The sequence below is a fragment of the Staurois parvus genome, unplaced genomic scaffold, assembly GCF_062004578.1.
Source record: "Staurois parvus isolate SC_StPar_1 unplaced genomic scaffold, SC_StPar_1.0 ptg000030l, whole genome shotgun sequence".
In the NCBI taxonomy this organism is placed as follows: Eukaryota; Metazoa; Chordata; class Amphibia; order Anura; family Ranidae; genus Staurois; species Staurois parvus.
The window spans coordinates 5,842,663-5,861,703 of NW_028317826.1; the positions used below are offsets into that span (position 1 = coordinate 5,842,663).

Genomic DNA, 19,041 nt, shown 5'->3' on the forward strand with positions numbered 1-19,041 from the left:
TGGCCATATGTGGATCGAATTTTGATTCATGCAAGTCCAATTCCTTTCTATAGATCAACTTCTCATGAACTGCTTGTTGGTAGATTCTCACTCAATCAATTGATGCAGCCAATAAGGTTGCGGATCTGATCAGTGTATTCTGATGGTGGAGTAGTCTCCCCTCTGTCAGAATAAAGGGACACAGCGGGAAGGATCCCTCCCATCCATATCGTGTGTATGGAGAAATTGGGTGATTTGTATTTCTTTCTATCCAGTCCTGAGATTTACACAGCCCTAGCCCATAGCACAACCAACAGGATGAGTTTAATTTCTCTGTTAGTTTTAGACTGTAGGAAGAATACAGTGCCATCATCACTTGCTGTGCGGAAAGTGGAAGAGCAGCAGCAGACTGATGAAATCATCCCTCTGCTCTCTTCCCCATTAGCATGTCCCTTATCAATACATTAGCATTCAGCAGGCTTGATTGGCTCCCTGTCCTGCCCTGGCCTCTCCTAGTCTGACATTCCTAACAGTTGTCTTTTCGTTCCTCAGTTAACCTGTCTGACTCATGAACTCTGCAATACTTGATCCAGTCCTGTATCCTCTATTGTGGTGGTCTCCAAACTGAGGCTCTTCTCTTGCTTTTATCTGGCATTTGGGGCACTATTGTTCTCACTGACACCAACAATAGGGCACTATTCCTTCGCTGACACCAAGAGAGGAGTACCAGTCCTTCCGCTGACACCAAGAGAGGAGTACCAGTCCTTCCGCTGACACCAAGAGAGGAGTACCAGTCCTTCCGCTGACACCAAGAGAGGAGTACCAGTCCTTCCGCTGCCACCGAGGAAGGGGCACCCGTCCTTCCGCTGCCACCGAGGAAGGGGCACCCGTCCTTCCGCTGCCACCGAGGAAGGGGCACCCGTCCTTCCGCTGCCACCGAGGAAGGGGCACCCGTCCTTCCGCTGCCACCGAGGGAGGGGCACCCTTCCGTCCGCTGACACCGAGGGAGGGGCACCCTTCCGTCCGCTGACACCGAGGGAGGGGCACCCTTCCGTCCGCTGACACCGAGGGAGGGGCACCCTTCCGTCCGCTGACACCGAGGAAGGGGCACCAGTCCTCCCCCCTCCCAACGTCAATGACGAGGCACTGTTTACTCCCTTGTCCGCAATCGTGCCCCGCAATCGAGGTCTGAAGGACAGTAAGCTGGCCCTTTGTTTAGAAAGTGTGGATACCCCTGATCTATTTTCTGTGGGTACCCAAACCTGTGTTGAGGAAAAAGTCGAGGCAGCCAATGCTGACCTCTCTTCCTATAAATGCTAGTAGTTGGCTGTAATGCTAATCCAATGATATGGGAGGAGGAAACAAGCTCCCTTGTCTCCTCCTCCCATGCTAGTCTCCAGGACTTCTCCAGGGCCTCCCCCATCCTTTCGAACTCTCTACCTCAATATATCAGACTGTCGCCTTCTATGCCCACTTTTAGGTGATCTCTGAAAACCTATCTCTTCAGGGAAGCCTAACCTGCCTTCAGCTATTAACAGAATCTTCTATTCCTTCTACCAGTCCATCCCCCACAGTTATTACCTTTTGTACCACCAGCCCCTTCCTATTAGATTGTAAGCTCCGAGGAGCAGGGTCCTCCTAACCCTCTTGTATTGTTGCTGTATTGTCTCCTTTTTATATTGTAAAGCTCTGAGCAAACTGTTGGCACTATATAAATCCTGTATAATAATAATATCAATGCCAGAGAAGATCTCCTGACGTTTCTCAGATGTTACTGATCTGCAGACTTGTTCCATCCCACAGCCAGGTAACAAGCATTTCCAAGCGTAGGTCCACATGGGAATCCTACTTATTTCTTTAATGATGAATTTACTTTCATCCATCGTTGTTTCTCTGCCTGGCTGATTATCGTGTGACTCATAGAAGTCACAGATGTGCGAAACTCTGTTTGGTAGGCTGTATAGGAAAGTCTTGTCGGAGATTTTCTCAGATTGCATCAGCCTGATACAGCTGCCTGCTTTAAGGACACGTCCATCTCTGCTATCATCTCCATGTCTGGAGGTGTTCTATGATCATTTGGAGATCTCCCATTCTCTGCATTGTATGGAGTTCTTTTGGTTCTGGTCTGTATGCAGCTTTGTTGTACCAGTATAGACCACTGCCACATGTTCCCGGCCTCCATAGGAATGAAAGTTCTGTGCTGGGCTGAGGATCTTCAGCTGTATTACAGAAGATTGTTACTTTGCTGTTGTTTTTCACTTTTATTTTTTAATTTTTTTTTAGACAAATTTTTTTTTTGTTTTCCAAACAGGAAAAAAAACAGTGCACATATCCACCTTAAGACCAGGCATTTTCTAACTCTTTTTGTTTACATCTAAAAATCAGTATTTCCTAGAAAATTACATAGAACCCCAAACATTATTTATTTTAAAGCAGAGGCCCTAGAGAATAAATTTGTGGGTGTTGCAATTTTTTATGTCACACAGTATTTGCGCAGCGGTTTTTCAAACACAGTTTTTGTGGAAAAAAGTGAACTTTAACCATTTCTGAACCAACAATGTACCTGTATGTCACTGAGCATTCAGTGGTTATACCAGAGTGATGCCGGCAGTCAGCTCTCTTGTACAAGCAATCCCCTATAATAGGCAGTGACTGGTTCTCTATACTGATAAATCTGGGGTCTGGTATACCCCAGATATCCTCTTTGCCCTTTAAAAGCTTTGGATCATACCAAGATCGGTATGATCCAATGCTTTTTTCAAACCACTAAGGCTTTGTTTACAACAGTGAAACCGGAATTGATGAAATGCTCATCACTTCTGGTTTTTTAGGCCATAGAGATGATCGGTGCTGCTCTGGTTTCTGATCTGCTTTATGGTTAGCTGCTGGGACCACCAGCTGCACTTTTGGGTTCCCCAGTAGGACGGGAGAGCATGAGAGAACCGTGGGAGGGGGGCCATTCCCTTTCCGCTGCTTGTAAAAGCAATCCAGTGGATAATTAGCTGCTGGGATTTCTTATACAGGAAAACTGACCGTCAGCTGAAAACAATACTGGGATGATGCCTGCAGGTCATCTCTGGAGCGAGCAAGAAAGAGTGACTGCGTTCCTACATACAGTGAAACTAAGCAGAGCAAATGTACCCACCCTCTAACAGAAAGTCGGATCACAGCAGAAAAAAACATTTGGTGGGGGCTGAGGGCAAAAGAAGGGAGTTCGTGATTGCAAAGTCAAATTATTTTATTTTATTTTTTTTTTCAACAAGTTATACTTGCCTGCTCGGTGAGTGGAATTGCACAGAACAACCCTGAACCTCCTCTTCTGGGTTCCCCTGCTAGGGCCCATGGCTCCTCTTTTTCAAGTGTCCCCATTTCAAGCCTCTTGCTATAGGGGCACTCTTGTGGGCTTGATCCAGAGCCGGACTGTATGCAGCCATAGACACAGACAGCGCAGCTCTGCTCTTCACTCTCATCAAAGGATTTGACTTGACAGCAGCATTAGCCAATGACTCCCACTGCCTCAGCAGATGGGCACAACGCTGGATCAAGTGAGGACTCGGGGAAGAGGGGGGGATGCTGCTAACTAAACATTCATGGATGTCACATCACTGGAGGGGGGACGTAAGTGGTGCAAACTTCAGTTCCATTTTAGTGAGCGATCTTATGATTTGATATGCGTTTGTAATTGGCAGTGGTGGGGTGTATGGGGTGGTAAAGATTCTAACTACAAATACAGTCCACCATTTTCCACCAAAAACCAAAATAAAAGCTTTGGTGAGACCTGTACATAGAATGTAATTGATTTGTGTATAGTGATTTGATGTGTTCCTTTCAATACAGATATGGAGACCTTTTACCTCAACGTTTTACTTCCCTGTGGGACCCGGCACAGGCTTTCTGTACATGGTCAACCTGTATTTCCTGTATCAGTATTCAACGCGACTTGAAACAGGTAAATTATAATCACATGCTTTCTCTGTTATTGTTCCTCCTTGTATCCCAAGAATATACATATCGCCCTTCAGTAGGAGGATGTTGCAGAATAGAAAAGAATTGTACATAGAGCTGAAAGGGGGTCCTGGGCTAAATATAAAGTCAAAGTAAATTCACGATTGAAATAGTTAATTCTCAAATAGCGCCTACACCAGCTGTAGAGCTGTGTACGGAGCATGCTGATGTGAGGAGACAGCAGAGTGCCAGAAAGATGGCACGGGATGGGATTAGGGATAAGACCTGTAAGAGTTTAACTACAGCAGAATAAAATCAGATCTGATGTCTTGTAATTCATCTGTGTACAGGGACGGACTGACAACTCAAGGGGCCCCTGGGCAATAGGGGATCATGGGGCCCCTGTGTCCTTGCCCAAACTCTAAAAAGCCTATGAAAAAGTTACCAGTGGCATCTCATGGGGCCCCCTACTGACCCCGGGCCCTCGGGCAGTGCCCACGTTTCCAAATGGTCAGTCCGCCCCTGTCTGTGTATTTAAATGTTTACCTTGAGGTCAGCGTTAAAGTACATCTACCTGTATGACAGGCTAAACAGGTCCCAAATCCAGTTACTATGTGGTTCATAAGCCACATAAAGTAAACAAAAAACTTCATTTACTGATGAATAAAATATTAAAAATATAAAAGTAAGCACAGTGTTAGTTAGCTGTAGACTGCAGTGCTGCACTTATTGATATGTAATCTTCTATTAGTATGGGAAGTGCATATTAATGTCAGCTGGCTGCATGTATGACAAGATACTAGAGGGCATTGCAGGAGTATATCACAATTTTTTTAAAAAATCTTCCTCTATTTTATCTGAGTCAGTCAACTCCTTTATTTGTATCTCACAAACGCCCCCTCCCAGACACTGCAGCTCACAGTGGGAGGGATTCAGAGGCAGTGCTGCCAATCCAGAAAGCAACGGGAAGGACTAGGTGTGGCCAGGTGCTGATTGACAAGCTAGATTTCTGATCGTCCACTGTACTGCAAGCAGGCACGGCCTACATATGAGTGACAACTCTGCTCTGAATTATTCATTGCAGCTTTATTGTCCCTACATCACAGAAACCTGCATTAGGTGGACTTCAATGGTAGGATCAACATGTATTTGTGAGACTCTTCAGGGGGAAGCTGTAGGTATAGCAGCACACATGGGAGGCCATAGTTTTCCTTTAAAACCCCTTGACTGGGTTACAGACAGCAATAAAAACCCAACAGATTTCAACTCCTCCCTACTCTGTTCATAATGTCATACCCTCAGCTATTGGTCACCTTACACAGAGGAATACATCAGAGTTCAGAAATGTTATTTTCTATATAAGACTTGGATCAGTAATCATTTAAAGATAAGTGTGGCCAAAGCTTTTTTTGGTCATACTTCTCTTGTGGGTCACAGGAGTGCACTTACTTTCGCAGTCCTTTGATTCAGAGTCAGCTTATTGCAGGCTATATTGCCTGCTGTCAGCTGATGTCACAGAGGCACTCCAGGCTCTGGAAGGATCATGACAATGTTGTTGAGATCCACCCAACTCACTGATTGACAGCTGACTCTGACACTCTGGAAAGCTGGAGCCAGCTGCGTCCACCCCTCTTCAGCCTGGTGTGTCCTCCTTTTTTTTTTTTTTTTTTTTAACCATTAGCCGCCCGGCCAATGGCCGTTTGGCTGCTTGAAATGCGCTCCTAAATTCCGGGTGCACGCCATTTGGCGTGCTCCCGCACATGCGCAGTTTGCGGCACAGCAGAGCGGCGCAGCAGCGGGATCTGTCACGGGCCGTGCACCTCGGACACGGCCGATGACAGATCCGAGTACCGGCTCCCGTAGCTGGTACCATGTGACCTGCTGTGACCAATCACAGCAGGTCACATGATAGTTGTATACAATGGATGGCTTCATTCATGATGCCATCCATTGTATACTAGTGCCTAGCTGTGAATGGTCACAGCAGGTCACATGCACATGTCATGTGATTAGCTGTGACCAAATCACAGCTAAGCACAAAAAAAAAAAAAGCTGAATGAATCGATTTCATTCAGCTAAATGCTTGCTTATAGCAAAGTAATTCTTTGCTATAAGCAAACTGTGTATAAAAAAAAAAAAAAAAAAAAAATACTGAACACTCCCCCAAAGTAGTACAATGTTACTATGGTAACATTGTACTACTTTGGTCATAGTAAAATATGAAAAACAAATCTTTAAAAAAAATGTAATAAAAAATTTAATATAATAAAAAAAAAAAAAAAAAATATATATATATATTTTTTTTTTTATACTGTCACCAGTCAGTGTCCATGTTCACCGCCATGCCAGTTATATGAAGACGCTGTACTGCACTGGTGACAGTATGTAAAAAAAAAAATTGTGAAAATAATTTTTTTAATTTGTTCATTTTCCAAAAAATTATGACAAAAAAATACAACTTCAAAAAACTCGCCATTCCTCTTATGAAGTACGTCGGACTGTCTACTCTGCAAAAAGGGGTCATTTGGGGGATATCTGTACTATTCTGACATTCTTGGACCTCAAGAAATTAGATTGGCTGTCAGTACTTCAGGATTGATCAATATTCAGATCTATACCATAGTTTGTGAACTCTATAACTTTCCTACAAACTAAATAATACATCCTAATTTGGGTTATTTTCACCAAAGACATGTAGCAGAATACATCTCGGCCTAAATTTATGAAGAACAATTATTTATTTGTAAACTTTTATTACAGAAACAAAGAAAAATGTGTTTTTTTTTCAAAATTTTTGGACTTTTTTTGTTAATTTAGCAAAAAATAAAAACCCCAGCGGTGATTAAATACCACCAAAAGAAAGCTCTAGTTGTGTGAAGAAAATGATAAAATTTTAGTTTGGGTACAATGTTGTATGACCGCGCAATTGTCATTCAAAGTGTGAGAGCGCTGAAACCTGAAAAATGGCCTGGGCAGGAAGGTGTAAAATCACACGGTATTGAAACGGTTAAATAACTCCAAACTTCTCCTTTTCAAAGGTTGGGTCCATTTTCAAACAAAATTCACTTATCCTTTTTGCCCACTGACAACCCCCACATCTCCACTGCTAACCTAGGTCCTCCGTAATGCATACCTGCCTTGCAATCATGCCGTGTCCTCAGTGGTGTGTTTACATAGCGCTTCTAATCTTCCATGCATTGCCGGAGCAGTGACTTTCTAAAGGGTTCTATGGACTGGGAGGGGATGATTAGAAAACCGTGCCATTGAATCCTATAGCTACTGTGAAGATCAGCAGTGATCACAAGATAAGTACATGTCTGGGGGATAATGGGAGGAGGGGCAAAAAGGATACATACAATCTGTTTGAGAAGTTCACTTCTGCTTTTCTAAAGCAGAATTCTGGGCACAAAAACATTCATTTGAATGTATTCTTCAATAGCCACAAATGATCTAAATATACTCTTCTGTGCACTAAATTACTTCCTAAATCCAGATATTACCTTGTAAAAGTAGCAGTGACATCACTGTGCTGTACGTAGCCTATGCAGAGAGCAGATCTGAGGGAGGGACCCAGCAGGCTTCACCCACTACAGGCTGCCTACAAGAGGGGGCGGAGACCAGACCAGTCACCCTGCACAAGGAGTGAGCGCAGCAGTTGACCAGTCTTTATTACAGAAGTCTCACAATGGATTACTGTATAGATCTGGAAGAAATACACAAAGCAAAGCAAGATTCAAGTAGGATTACACATGATGAATGTACTTAAATGATAATTGCTTATCCCGGAGTCCAGCATTAAATCTGTGTTTACCTAACCAGTCTGTTTTCGATCTGTGTCCCTCTCTATTTTCTAGGTGCATTTGATGGAAGACCTGCAGATTACATGTTCATGCTCCTGTTTAATTGGATTTGTATCGTTGTATCCTTTCAATGGAAATCACAACTCTGAATGGACTTAGCAGTGTTTACAATAGTCTGTTCACCCAAACCTCTGTTTCAGTTTTTGTAGAGGCTTGTTTTCTTGTATCTGAAGAGATCTTCTCTAGACCCGTATGTCACGGATCGCACAATCGCCGCCACCAACATGCGACAATCGCACGACCGTGACCAACAGTAATACGTCACGCCCGCGGCGTCATACCCCAGACCTTTTCACCAACTCGTGACCGAAGGACCGGCCGATCTAAAACCGCGCTGTGACGCACATGACAGGGCCCCACCCAGCTGCACTCTGCACAGCGATTGTCCAGCTAATGGGCTACAATCGGTGCCTGCAGCCTGAATGCGCTTGTTACTGGGTCGGGTTAATTACGCAACTAACCCTCTACTGCCCCCACCGTCTTTTTTTTGTCAGAGAAGAAGGAAACTCTCATTATCAGATATACACTATAATGATTGAAAAGTCGCCTGTCCAATGCGGACCCCGTAGGGCAATTGGGCAGAGAATTAAACAAACACAGTAGCGTCTCTTCAAAAGGCAGGAATTTGTGAATTGCAAGTAATCGCTTAAAAACAGTTTAACACTTACAGAAAGAAAGATTTATTACTAAAAGAGTCAAACAGGTGCAATAAAATATTTACAAAGAGATGTCACGAAAATAAATATATATATGTATATAAAGATACATCAAAGAGATAATAGGAAGGAAGTTACAGGGTTAAGTTACTTGCCAATATGCCTTGGTTTGTAAGCAGATCCAAGTGCAGAGCAGGAAGGGTCTTTGATCTCCTCTGTTACGATGTTAAACTCAGGAGATGTGCTTTTTTTACGATGTTAAACTCAGGAGATGTGCTTCCAGGCTTGCAGCCTGTCCTTTTTAAAAATCCCTCTGCAAGGGGGGATGGCTCTGAATACTGGTCATTACGCTGTTTTGGGAGGGGTCAGGAGAACTCTGAATTAGAACCAACATCTGTCATAATCCATGACATGAAACATAGGGGGAAAAAAACCTGACTTGAGGAATGTTCATTTCATTCTGACATCTTTACTGTTAGGTTCTGTGAGGTTTCAAATTCTTTCAAGTCCTGGGAGAAGCTGCCTTATCTGTATTACGATGGGTGAGCCTACACAAGGTCTGGGATCAGTGCTTTTAGGTGAGAAAGGTTACGCTTCCGCAGACTGCCTGGCACTGGACCAGGGATGCTTTACCCTGTGGTTGACCCACATCATCTGTCAGGAGATAAAGTTTGCCTCTCAGGAAGGGAGGGGGTAGGGAATAAGGGCTGAGGAATACTTCCACTGAAAAGAAAAGAGAAAGGGGAACTCTGCGTCCAACTCTGATGAGCAAGTTTGCTACACCGTATATTGGTGTTCCTGCATTCTTTACATATACAGTGGGGAACATAATTATTTGATCCCCTGCAGCTTTTGTAAGCTTTCCCACTTCCAAAGAAATGAAGGGCCTATAATTTTTATCATAGGTGTATTTTAAATCATAGAGACAGCATATCAACCACAAATCCATAAAAACACATTATACAAATGTTCTAAACTGAGGTTCAGTTAGTAAAATAAGTATTTGATCCCCATGCTAAACATGACTTATGCCGGCCATTGATGGTTCGAAAATCGGCCGATTTTTCGTCCGAAAGAATAATTGGCCATTCTTGGCACTGTTAGTGGGGCAATGGCATCGGCCGATTTTCATGGTTCCTCCTTGTTTTGTTTATCGGTCATGCTGTAAAATTTGTGAAAAACTACTGGCTTTCGAAATCATTGGTGGCAACATTGGATTACAGAACGAACGATGTTTCATTTTTCGGCCGAAAAATTGGCCGATTTTCGAACCGTCTGTGGCCTGCTTTAGTACTTGGTGGAGAAACCCTTGTTGGCAAGCACAGAGGTAAGACATTTCTTGTAGTTGATTTCCAGGTTTGCACACATCTCAGGAGGGATTTTGGTCAACTCATCTGTACAGATCTTCTCTAAATCATTAAGGTTTCTTGGCAAACTCGAAGTTTCAACTCCCTCCATAAATTTTCTATCTATAAATTTTCTAGGCCATTCCATGACCTTAATGTGTTTCTTCTTGAGCCACTCCTTTGTTGCCTGGGCGGTATGTTTGGAATCTGGAGCTTGATGTCTAATGAATCTTTTTTGCTGACTATAAGCTTCCCTTAACGTTGTTACAGATAACGGGAGTGATAATGGACATGCAGGTAAGTTCATTTAATAAGGCAAGTCTACAGCAGACAGTGAGTTCTTATTCTCTGATGACACAGTGCGGGCAATCCTCCCTCCTCTCCTGTCTCTAGCACATTGCTATTGGCCCATCTCTTTGATGGGTTTCCTTGCTGGCCAAGAGGAATGTAAACAAGGAAGGATGTGGTAAGCAGGGCCATTGCTATGATGAAATGCCAGGGATTTGGCTGTGCTGTTCAGACACTAAGGCTGCAAAGCTGCTTAACCCCTTACTGCGTCTAGGCACTCTAAAGGCAAAGTTCACCTTGAAAATGCCCAATTTTTACAGGAAAAAAATGGAAGGGTGTATTTAAAATATTCATTAGCATGTTGGTCGGGGGGAAGGAGAGGCAAAATATCAGCAGATTAAACTTCAGCTTTAAAGGATAAGTTCACCTTTGGGAACATGTTACATGTTTCACCCATTTTTAGGGTGGAATAGGTAACATGTTCCCGTAGTCACAGCTGTCGCCCGACTTACCACCCAATCCAGATAATACAGGCAGAAGTCTCACCGTACCATCTGTCAAATTTGAAAACCGCGTGGCCATGCTGGACTCTGCCCGGACAGCCGCGTCGTTCATTCGCCGCGTCGTTCATTCGTGAATGAATGAATTTCAAGTCTTAGCGCCTGTGGGCTTGTAGTTTTCAGTGAACTTCCACAGCACTATGGAGCACCGTGGTAGTTCATTGAAGCTTACTGTCAGTATATCTGCTTGGCTGTACATCCCGTATGACAAGCAGATATTCTGACAGGTTTGCAGGAGACCTTCATGGCATCATTGATCTACTGATCACTGGTGAAATGCTTTCCGCCCTCCTGTAGACAAAAATAATAAATGCACATTATTTTTACCTGCAAAAACTGTCCATTTTTAATATATATATTTTTTTTTGTAAAAAGTGAACTTATTCTTTATGAAATCCCCCCCATTTTGAGTGAAGCCCACCTGGTAAATGTTTCCCTTCCTCATCAGTCCCATGATGTGTGGCCTTGCCTGGCTCCACACAGCCTCTGGAAGGGAAATGCCCTGGCCAGGTATTCTCCCTAATAGGCATTGACATTGGCCCTATTCCTTCCTATGGGTGGGCTGTATTTTTCTGAAGGGCTAGAAGTCATCTCAAGTAAAGGTGAAGTTGTCCTTTTAAGACCAGTTTTTATTTTTACATGTATGTTCTGTTCTGCATTATATAGTAAAGGAAATATCTTGTGTACATTATGCTGTTACCATGCAGTGGGCTCCTAATGCCTTTGCTGCGACACTGTGCATATATGCGGCCCCATTGGACTGCGCCTGTTTTCCGTGTGGCTGCGTATATGTGTATCTGTCTTTGTGCTGGGAACGCATCGCACACAGACCCAGGTCTCATACTAACGATCAGAACCCGGATCTCCCGTTTCTGGGTCACCTGATCGCTGTGATAGCCTCTAATTGCCTGTCACAGTGATCAACCCCTGTATTTCTCCATCTCTTTGAATGGAGAGGAAAGGTACATTGTATCTCTCTGCAAGGAGAGAAGTAAAATAAAGAAAAAATACATAGATCGTTTTTTTTTCTAGGTCAGTGCTTGCTAGCTAGTGCTAGTGTTTGGGTCAAGTATGGGTTAAAGGTAAGCCTGGGTTCACACTGGATCAGACTTTGAAATCATGCGACTTCACTTGAAGTAGTGATGTCAGAGTGACTTGGCTGACATCTGTGCGACTTCACAGATGTCAATGCAAGTTGCACCTGGAATCATCAAAAGTAGTGCAGAAACTACTTTTCAAATCGGTTCCATTGCCGATCATAAGGTGCGACTTGTCATTCAATTTGACACTGTCAAATTGCATGACAAGTCGCATCGGTGTGAACTGTGGGCTGTATTACGGATTCAGACAATAAATGACATACACATGTGGTATTGCTGCAAGTGTTGGGAGAAGGAGAATGTATTTTGAGTTGTTCTTTGATGGTAGGTTATGGTAGTAACATGAAATACACAGCTACATTTAAAAAAAAAACCAAAAAAAACTTTTTAAACTTTTTTTTTTTTTTTTTTTTTCTACTATTTTGTGTCAATTTTCCTTTGACAATAAAAAAACCCCCAAAAAATCAAAAGATATCCATTACCATTTACCACGAAATGAAAGCACACTTTGTCCTGAAAGAAAAAAAAAACAGGTATAATCTACCTGGATGCAGAGAGTAGTTTTGATAATATGTTATGATTTTACTAATACATGTCAAAGTTGCACAAATTGTGCTTAGGCATTAACATTTGTTTTACACTTAGGAGGGAAGGGGTTAGAGGACACCTATCATGAAAAAATACATAGTTTGCCTTTTCTAACCTCTCGATAAAGATGCTCGCTCTCTGGCTGTCTTCATTCCTCTCTGGCTTCAGGTCTTTTCGTTATCTGCCTAATTGTTCTGGATCAATGACTTAAAGTATTGAAGCCAGGGGATCAGCATTACAGCTTGGCAGCTGGCATTTTCAGGCACTGTTTACTCATATGACAGGCGAACTTTCAGCCACATAGCGGCTTTTACTGTAACATGCAGTGTTGCATTGGAGATCTGAACACAGCCAGCTTGCTTTCATCCAGTCCGATGTTTGATGTGGCGTCCCTGCCTCCGGGAACCACTCTGATATGAACAGAGGCGCTTACACTGCAGTCTGTTTATTCAGTGTCTAGTCCTGAAAGCAAAGCAGTTTGATAGATGCCTGTGTAATAATGGATTTCTGTCTTGTCTTCCAGCTGTTGATGATCCCTCTGATCATGTCCGTTCTGTACGTGTGGTCACAGCTGAACAGAGAGATGATTGTGTCCTTCTGGTTTGGGACAAGATTTAAGGTACGTGAACCCAGGGATGTACATGATGTACAAAGCTGTAGACTCTCTGGTGGTTATCCGTATATCACACAAGTGTTCTTGGCTTGCTGCCGACATAAAACGGTTACGGGATAAGCACTCTACACGCTGTATTGTTTGCAGTAGAGTTGGGCAGGCTGATTGACTTGCATGCAGGGTAAATCACTGAGCTGAACTGCTAAGCAAGAATATATATCGAATGCGCAAATATGTCTGCATGCGCATTTCCCTATATTTTCTCCCTCGGAAAATGATGCAAGTACAGCAAAAATTTTGTTGATCTGCCAGAAATCCAGCAAGCTCCAAACTTCCTCTACGTTCTGTAATGTGCTGACAACGCAGTATCTTTTCTCTGAAATCCCAGCCAGTGTTGTCAGCTTATATAACATATAATAATAAAATATATAAAAAAAAAAATTTTCTCATGCTGATAAGACATACGTTATCCTACCACAGTCACATTAGTAAAGGATCATTTAAATTACTTTGTTTATATCAAAGTGTTCCTAAACCCAGGACCCTGCATTCACTATATCTGGTCTCCCACAGTACACAGAACATAGAAATGCAATTATTATAGTAAATATAAACTGCTAAATACCTTTTCTCGTCAGCAGTATATAGCAGTCTTCTGACTTCTGTCAGTGTCTGGCCAAGCACTGGTTAAAGCTTGTGGGAGGTGTGTTTATTCTGCTCTGACTGTTGTATGAGGCTGTGTAACCTCTGACCTTCTGTGTGGACAGTGGTGATTGGCCCTGTGCTGTTCACATGCACCCTCACAAAGAAATAAAACTCTAGCAATACACACTACACTGAGTGTGTGCAGAGTGAGTCCTAGAGCTCTGTACTGTCAGCAGATGGATTGGGGACAGTAGAAGAAGAGGAAGATCAGATCAGAGAAGACAGGATCAAACAGTCTTTTTATACAATGTAGAGGTGAGACACAACATGGTGCCTGACCCCAGCCCTTCTCCCCAAGTCGTGACAAAGGACCAGCCAATCTCTCACCGTGCTGTCACTTGCATAACAATGCCACTCTCAGCTGCACCCTGCACAAATATTTTCCAGCTCCTGGGACCACAATCTATGTGCCAGAAGCCTGAGAACGCTTGTCACTGGGTTAGTTAATTACGCAATTAACCCTTCAAACTCACTGCTACCAGATAGCTTTTGGCCTATCAACCCTTCACAATGTTAACAAGAACAAATGTGAACAATAAACGTCTGTAACACACGCTGTCCCACAGACAAGTATATTCAGAGGATTATTACATACAGTAGCACTCTTCAAGAGACTGGGATGCTTTAGTTTGCATTAAAGCTTTAGAGACCATTTCAACACTTTTCAAAATAGGGTTTATTACTTAAAAGGTAAAAATGGCGCAATTTAAATAGTTACAGAAAGGGATGTTACAAAGACATAAAGCAACAGAGCAATAAAAAAAAGGACTTAAGGCAGAATACTTGAAAAGTCTGTGTTTAGCAGGGTCCAATTGTCCGAGCAGAAATGTTGCCTTGGCTCTCAAGTCCGTTAAGATGTTTCTTGGTTGATGTTAAACGAGTGCTCTCTTCTCCAGGCCTATCAGTCCTTTTCTATGGTGTCAAGGGGGTGTGGACAGAGACCAACTGACCAATAATCTAGTTTAAGGGATGGGTGTTGGGAGGTCACCAAATTTATGACCAAGTCCCAACCACAGTTTCATACTAATATTAACAACTTTCAATATGTGCAGGTGGTATTCAAGCAACTGGCAGATTATTATTCAGAATTATATTTAGAACTCAGGGATACCAAACACAGCGTATCTTTGTCACCCAGGAGGGAAGAGACTGCTTTCTCCCCTTTCCTATGGGCTAACATAGTCATGTATGACCTTGATTTGTTCGGTATGATATTCCCTATTCACATATATACCTAATATTGATTTTCCCTGTTCCTGCTGAATTCTATTAATTGTATGTGGAATTGTTACATGTGGAATAGATATTTTATGACACGCTCTGCGTTCCTAGAGCTCTAATGGCCTTACAGGTCATGTGTGACTGCTTGAGTGAGTTATTGTTTTATGATAGGGCAGAAGAAAATGTTTTTCATGGTTCCTGGAAAACAAACATCCTGCCAAGACTAATTAGCTGTTTACAGCTGCCATCCAGGCAAGGCTCTGGGGTCTATTGTGTTTTAATGAAGTTAAGAGGCTCTTTTGAAGTTCGTTACAAGTTACAGCTACAAATTCCATAGTTTGCAAAGGGGTAGGGGGAAGAATAGGAACACTGCTCGTGAAACCAAAATGCTGATACCTTAACAAGATGGCTGTCGCGTACAGCTTCCATGTCTTTATTGCGCCCAATTGTTACAGGGAGATTAACCTCTTTAGGTTCCACAGTGAGTATAACAAGCATGCTTTACTGCATATACAGTCTAATTTTACTGTTGTGGGATTAGTAACCCTTTGAAGGTGTATTAAACTCTCAGAGCTCCACACATTGAGCACAATGACATAATTATTCTCCAGTAAACTATTTGTTAAAATTCTTATCTCCTGAATTTCTGGGCTTCACAGGAAAATATTGAACAAATTTAACAGTAGACGGTGTGATCTAAAGCCAGTCTGTTGCATCCTAGGCTATGGGGTTTTGTACTTCTATTGATGCACACAATGTAGGGAGACACATCTCTAGTCTTTGCATGCAATGGTGGCTTCATAGGATGCTGTAGGAGAAAGCTGCCACCCTGAAACAGGAAACCTGATTATGGCACCAGCTTATACTGGAACATAGTCAAGGTTTAAATGATAAAGAAGCAGCATACTCAGTGATTAAATCAGCTACTGAAATTGCTTAATAAACTGAGTGTGTAATATCACTTTATTTGTAATTTGCAGCCACTGTAAAGGATTTGCAGTATTTTTCTGCATTGGTGGGTATGCAGAGGTCTGGGTCTTTCCATCTTTTTCTAACCATAACATGTAAGCACAAAATTCTGTTCAGTTACAGGAGGTGGCTTGGTGAAATGAACCTGTGTTTGCATTGAAGAGGACCTGAAACGTGAAAGATGTGCCCTGAAAAGGCAGGCAGAGGACAAAAAACTAGTTACCAGTATTGCCGCTAATCTTTTCATCATTACTGACTTATTGGGGACAATTCTTTAAAGGGTTATCGCATGCATTATGTCGCTCACGTGACCATATTGCATGCAATACTGAAAATGTCAATTAACTATTGCTAGTATGCAGTATTTACTGCAAATAGCAAAAACGCTTGGTAAATACCGCATTAATAGGAGGTTTAGAGTTAATTCACCGAAGGAAATAATTACACGCATGCAATAATTAAGTAGTGGTTGAGGCATGTGGTATGTACTGGTTACATAGTTAGTCTGGCTGAAAAAAGACAAAAGTCCATCCTGTTCAACCTTAGAAAAAAAAAAAAGTTATAATCTTACACCCACAGTTGATCCAGAGGAAGCCAAAAATAAACCCAGCAAAGCATGATCCAATTTGCTCCTGCTGGGAAAAAAATTCCTTCCTGATCCCCCAAGAGGCAATCTGATATTCCCTGGATCAACTTTACCTATAAATGTTAGTAACCAGTTATATTCTGTGTATCCAAGAAACAATCCAGGACTTTTTTGAAGCAATCCACTGAGCTGGCCAGAACCAACTCTTGAGGGAGTCTATTCCTTATTTTCACAGCTCTTACTGTGAAGAAACCTTTCCGTGTTTGGAGATTAAATTTATTTTCCTCCAGAAGTAAAGAGTGCCCCCTTGTCCTCTGTGATGACCTCAGGGTGAATAGCTCTACACCGAGTTCACTATATGAACCACTGATGTATTTATACATGGAGGTCATATCCCCCTTATGTATTATACATGGAGATCATATCCCCCCTTATGTATTATACATGGAGATCATATCCCCCTTATGTATTATACATGGTGATCATATCCCCCTTATGTATTATACATGGAGATCATATCCCCCCTTATGTATTATACATGGAGATCATATCCCCCCTTATGTATTATACATGGAGATTATATCCCCCCTTAATCTCCTCTTCTCAAGAGAGCATAAATTCAGTTCCTCTAATCTTTCCTCATAGCTGATCTCCTCCATGCCTCTTATCAGTTTGGTTGCCCTTCTCTGTACTTTCTCCAGTTCCCCAATGTTCTTTTTGTGAATTGGTGCCCAAAACTGAACTGCATATTCCAGATGAGGTCTTACTAATGATTTGTACCGGGGGAAATGATATCTCTCTCTGGAGTCTATACCTCTTTTAATACAAGAGAGGATTTTGCTCGCTTTAGAAACCGCAGCTTGGCATTGCATGCCATTATTAAGCTTGTGATCTACCAGAACGCACAGATCCTTCTCCACCATTGATTCCCCCAGTTGTACCCCCCCAGTATGTATGATGCATACATATTCTTAGCCCCCAAGTGCAGAACCTTACATTTATCAACATTAAACCTCATTTGCCACATAGTTGCCCAATTTAAACAGTGCATTGAGGTCAGCTTGTAAGTTGGAGACATCCTGTAAGGACGTTATTCCACTGCACAGCTTGGTGTCATCTGCAAAGACTGAAATGGGATTTGTAATCTCAGACCCTATATTGTTTATAAATATATTAAAAAGTAAGGGTCCCAACACTGAACAATGGGGTACACCACTGATGACCCCAGACCATTCAGAGTATGAATCATTAACCACTACTCTTTGAATACGATCTTTTAGCCAGTTTTCTATCCATTTACATACAGAATTTTCCAAGCCCGTAGACTTTACCTTACACATTAGCCGTGTGTGGGGAACTGTGTCAAATGCTTTCGCAAAATCCAAGTATACCACCATCCACTGCCACCCCTCTGTCCAAGTATACCACATACACCACCACCCCTCTGTCCAAGTATACCACATCCACCGCCACCCCTCTGTCCAAGTATACCACGTCCACCGCCACCCCTCTGTCCAAGTATACCACGTCCACCGCCTCCCCTCTGTCCAAGTATACCACATCCACCGCCTCCCCTCTGTCCAAGTATACCACATCCACCGCCTCCCCTCTGTCCAAGTATACCACATCCACCACCACCCCTTTGTCTAAGGTTTTGCTCACCTCCTCAAAAAGAAAACAGATTTGTTTGACAACTTCTGTCTTTCATGAATCCATGCAGTCTGTTGCTTAAAATATTTTTTTCCAGCTAGAACTCATCTATGTGGTCTTTTATTAAACTCTCCAGTATCTTCCCAACTATAGAAGTTAAACTATCACCCCTTTTTTAAATATTGGCACCACATTGGCCTTACACCAATCCAGTGGTACTATGCCAGTCATTAAAGAGTCCCTAAAAATTAGAAACAATGGCTTTGAAATGACAGAGCTCAATTCTTTTAAGGACCCGTGGGTGAGTGTCCATGCATGGCCTAGTCAGAGCCCAGAGCTAAACCCCACTGAAAATCTGTGGATTGACTTGAAGACTTAAGTCCACAAACGTCACTATCAAATTTAACTGATCTTGAGCAGTTTTGCAAAGAAGAGTAGGCAAATATTGCAAAGTCTAGATGTGAAAAGTTAGCAGAGAAAGATCCCAACAGACTAAAGGCTGGAATTAAAGCAAAAGTTGGTTCAACAAAATACTGACTTAAGGGATGGTCCTTTTTAACTCGGTGATTCTGCTTTTTGCATTTTTTTTCTTCTGACATGTTGGTGTTTATATCTTCTACTTGGATGTTATAAGTTGCAATCAGGAAATACAGCTGGATAAAACAAAAACTGCATTTTCATTTCAGGCTGCAAAGCAACAAAATGTGATTATTTTAAAGCGGGGTAATTCTTTCCTGTACCACTGTAAATGCACTTCATATGTTGCCGTTTTAATTCTGGTTACCTGTGAGTGTGACGCTATACTAACCTGATTGTTTCTCTTGCTGCAACAGGCCTGCTATCTCCCTTGGGTCATTCTTGGATTTAACTATGTTATTGGCGGATCGTAAGTATTTAACACGAAGGATTGAATTCCCTGCAGGTTAAGGACATACAGTGCAAGGATCCTAGCAATGTTTATTGTGGATCCATACC

The 19,041-nt window shown here is 42.4% G+C and overlaps 1 protein-coding gene across 2 annotated transcripts in view; it reads left to right on the plus strand.

The window, feature by feature from the left end:
* The window catches only part of DERL1 (derlin 1), a 40,784-nt gene that overhangs the window by 8,520 nt on the left and 13,223 nt on the right, over positions 1–19,041 (plus strand). For both annotated transcript variants that reach the window (XM_089659066.1, XM_089659065.1), the window contains exons 2-6: positions 3,817–3,928; positions 7,779–7,843; positions 10,057–10,083; positions 12,846–12,941; positions 18,900–18,952. In XM_089659066.1, the coding sequence (XP_089515192.1) occupies positions 3,817–3,928; positions 7,779–7,843; positions 10,057–10,083; positions 12,846–12,941; positions 18,900–18,952 (353 nt within the window). The remainder of the gene's footprint in view (positions 1–3,816; positions 3,929–7,778; positions 7,844–10,056; positions 10,084–12,845; positions 12,942–18,899; positions 18,953–19,041) is intronic.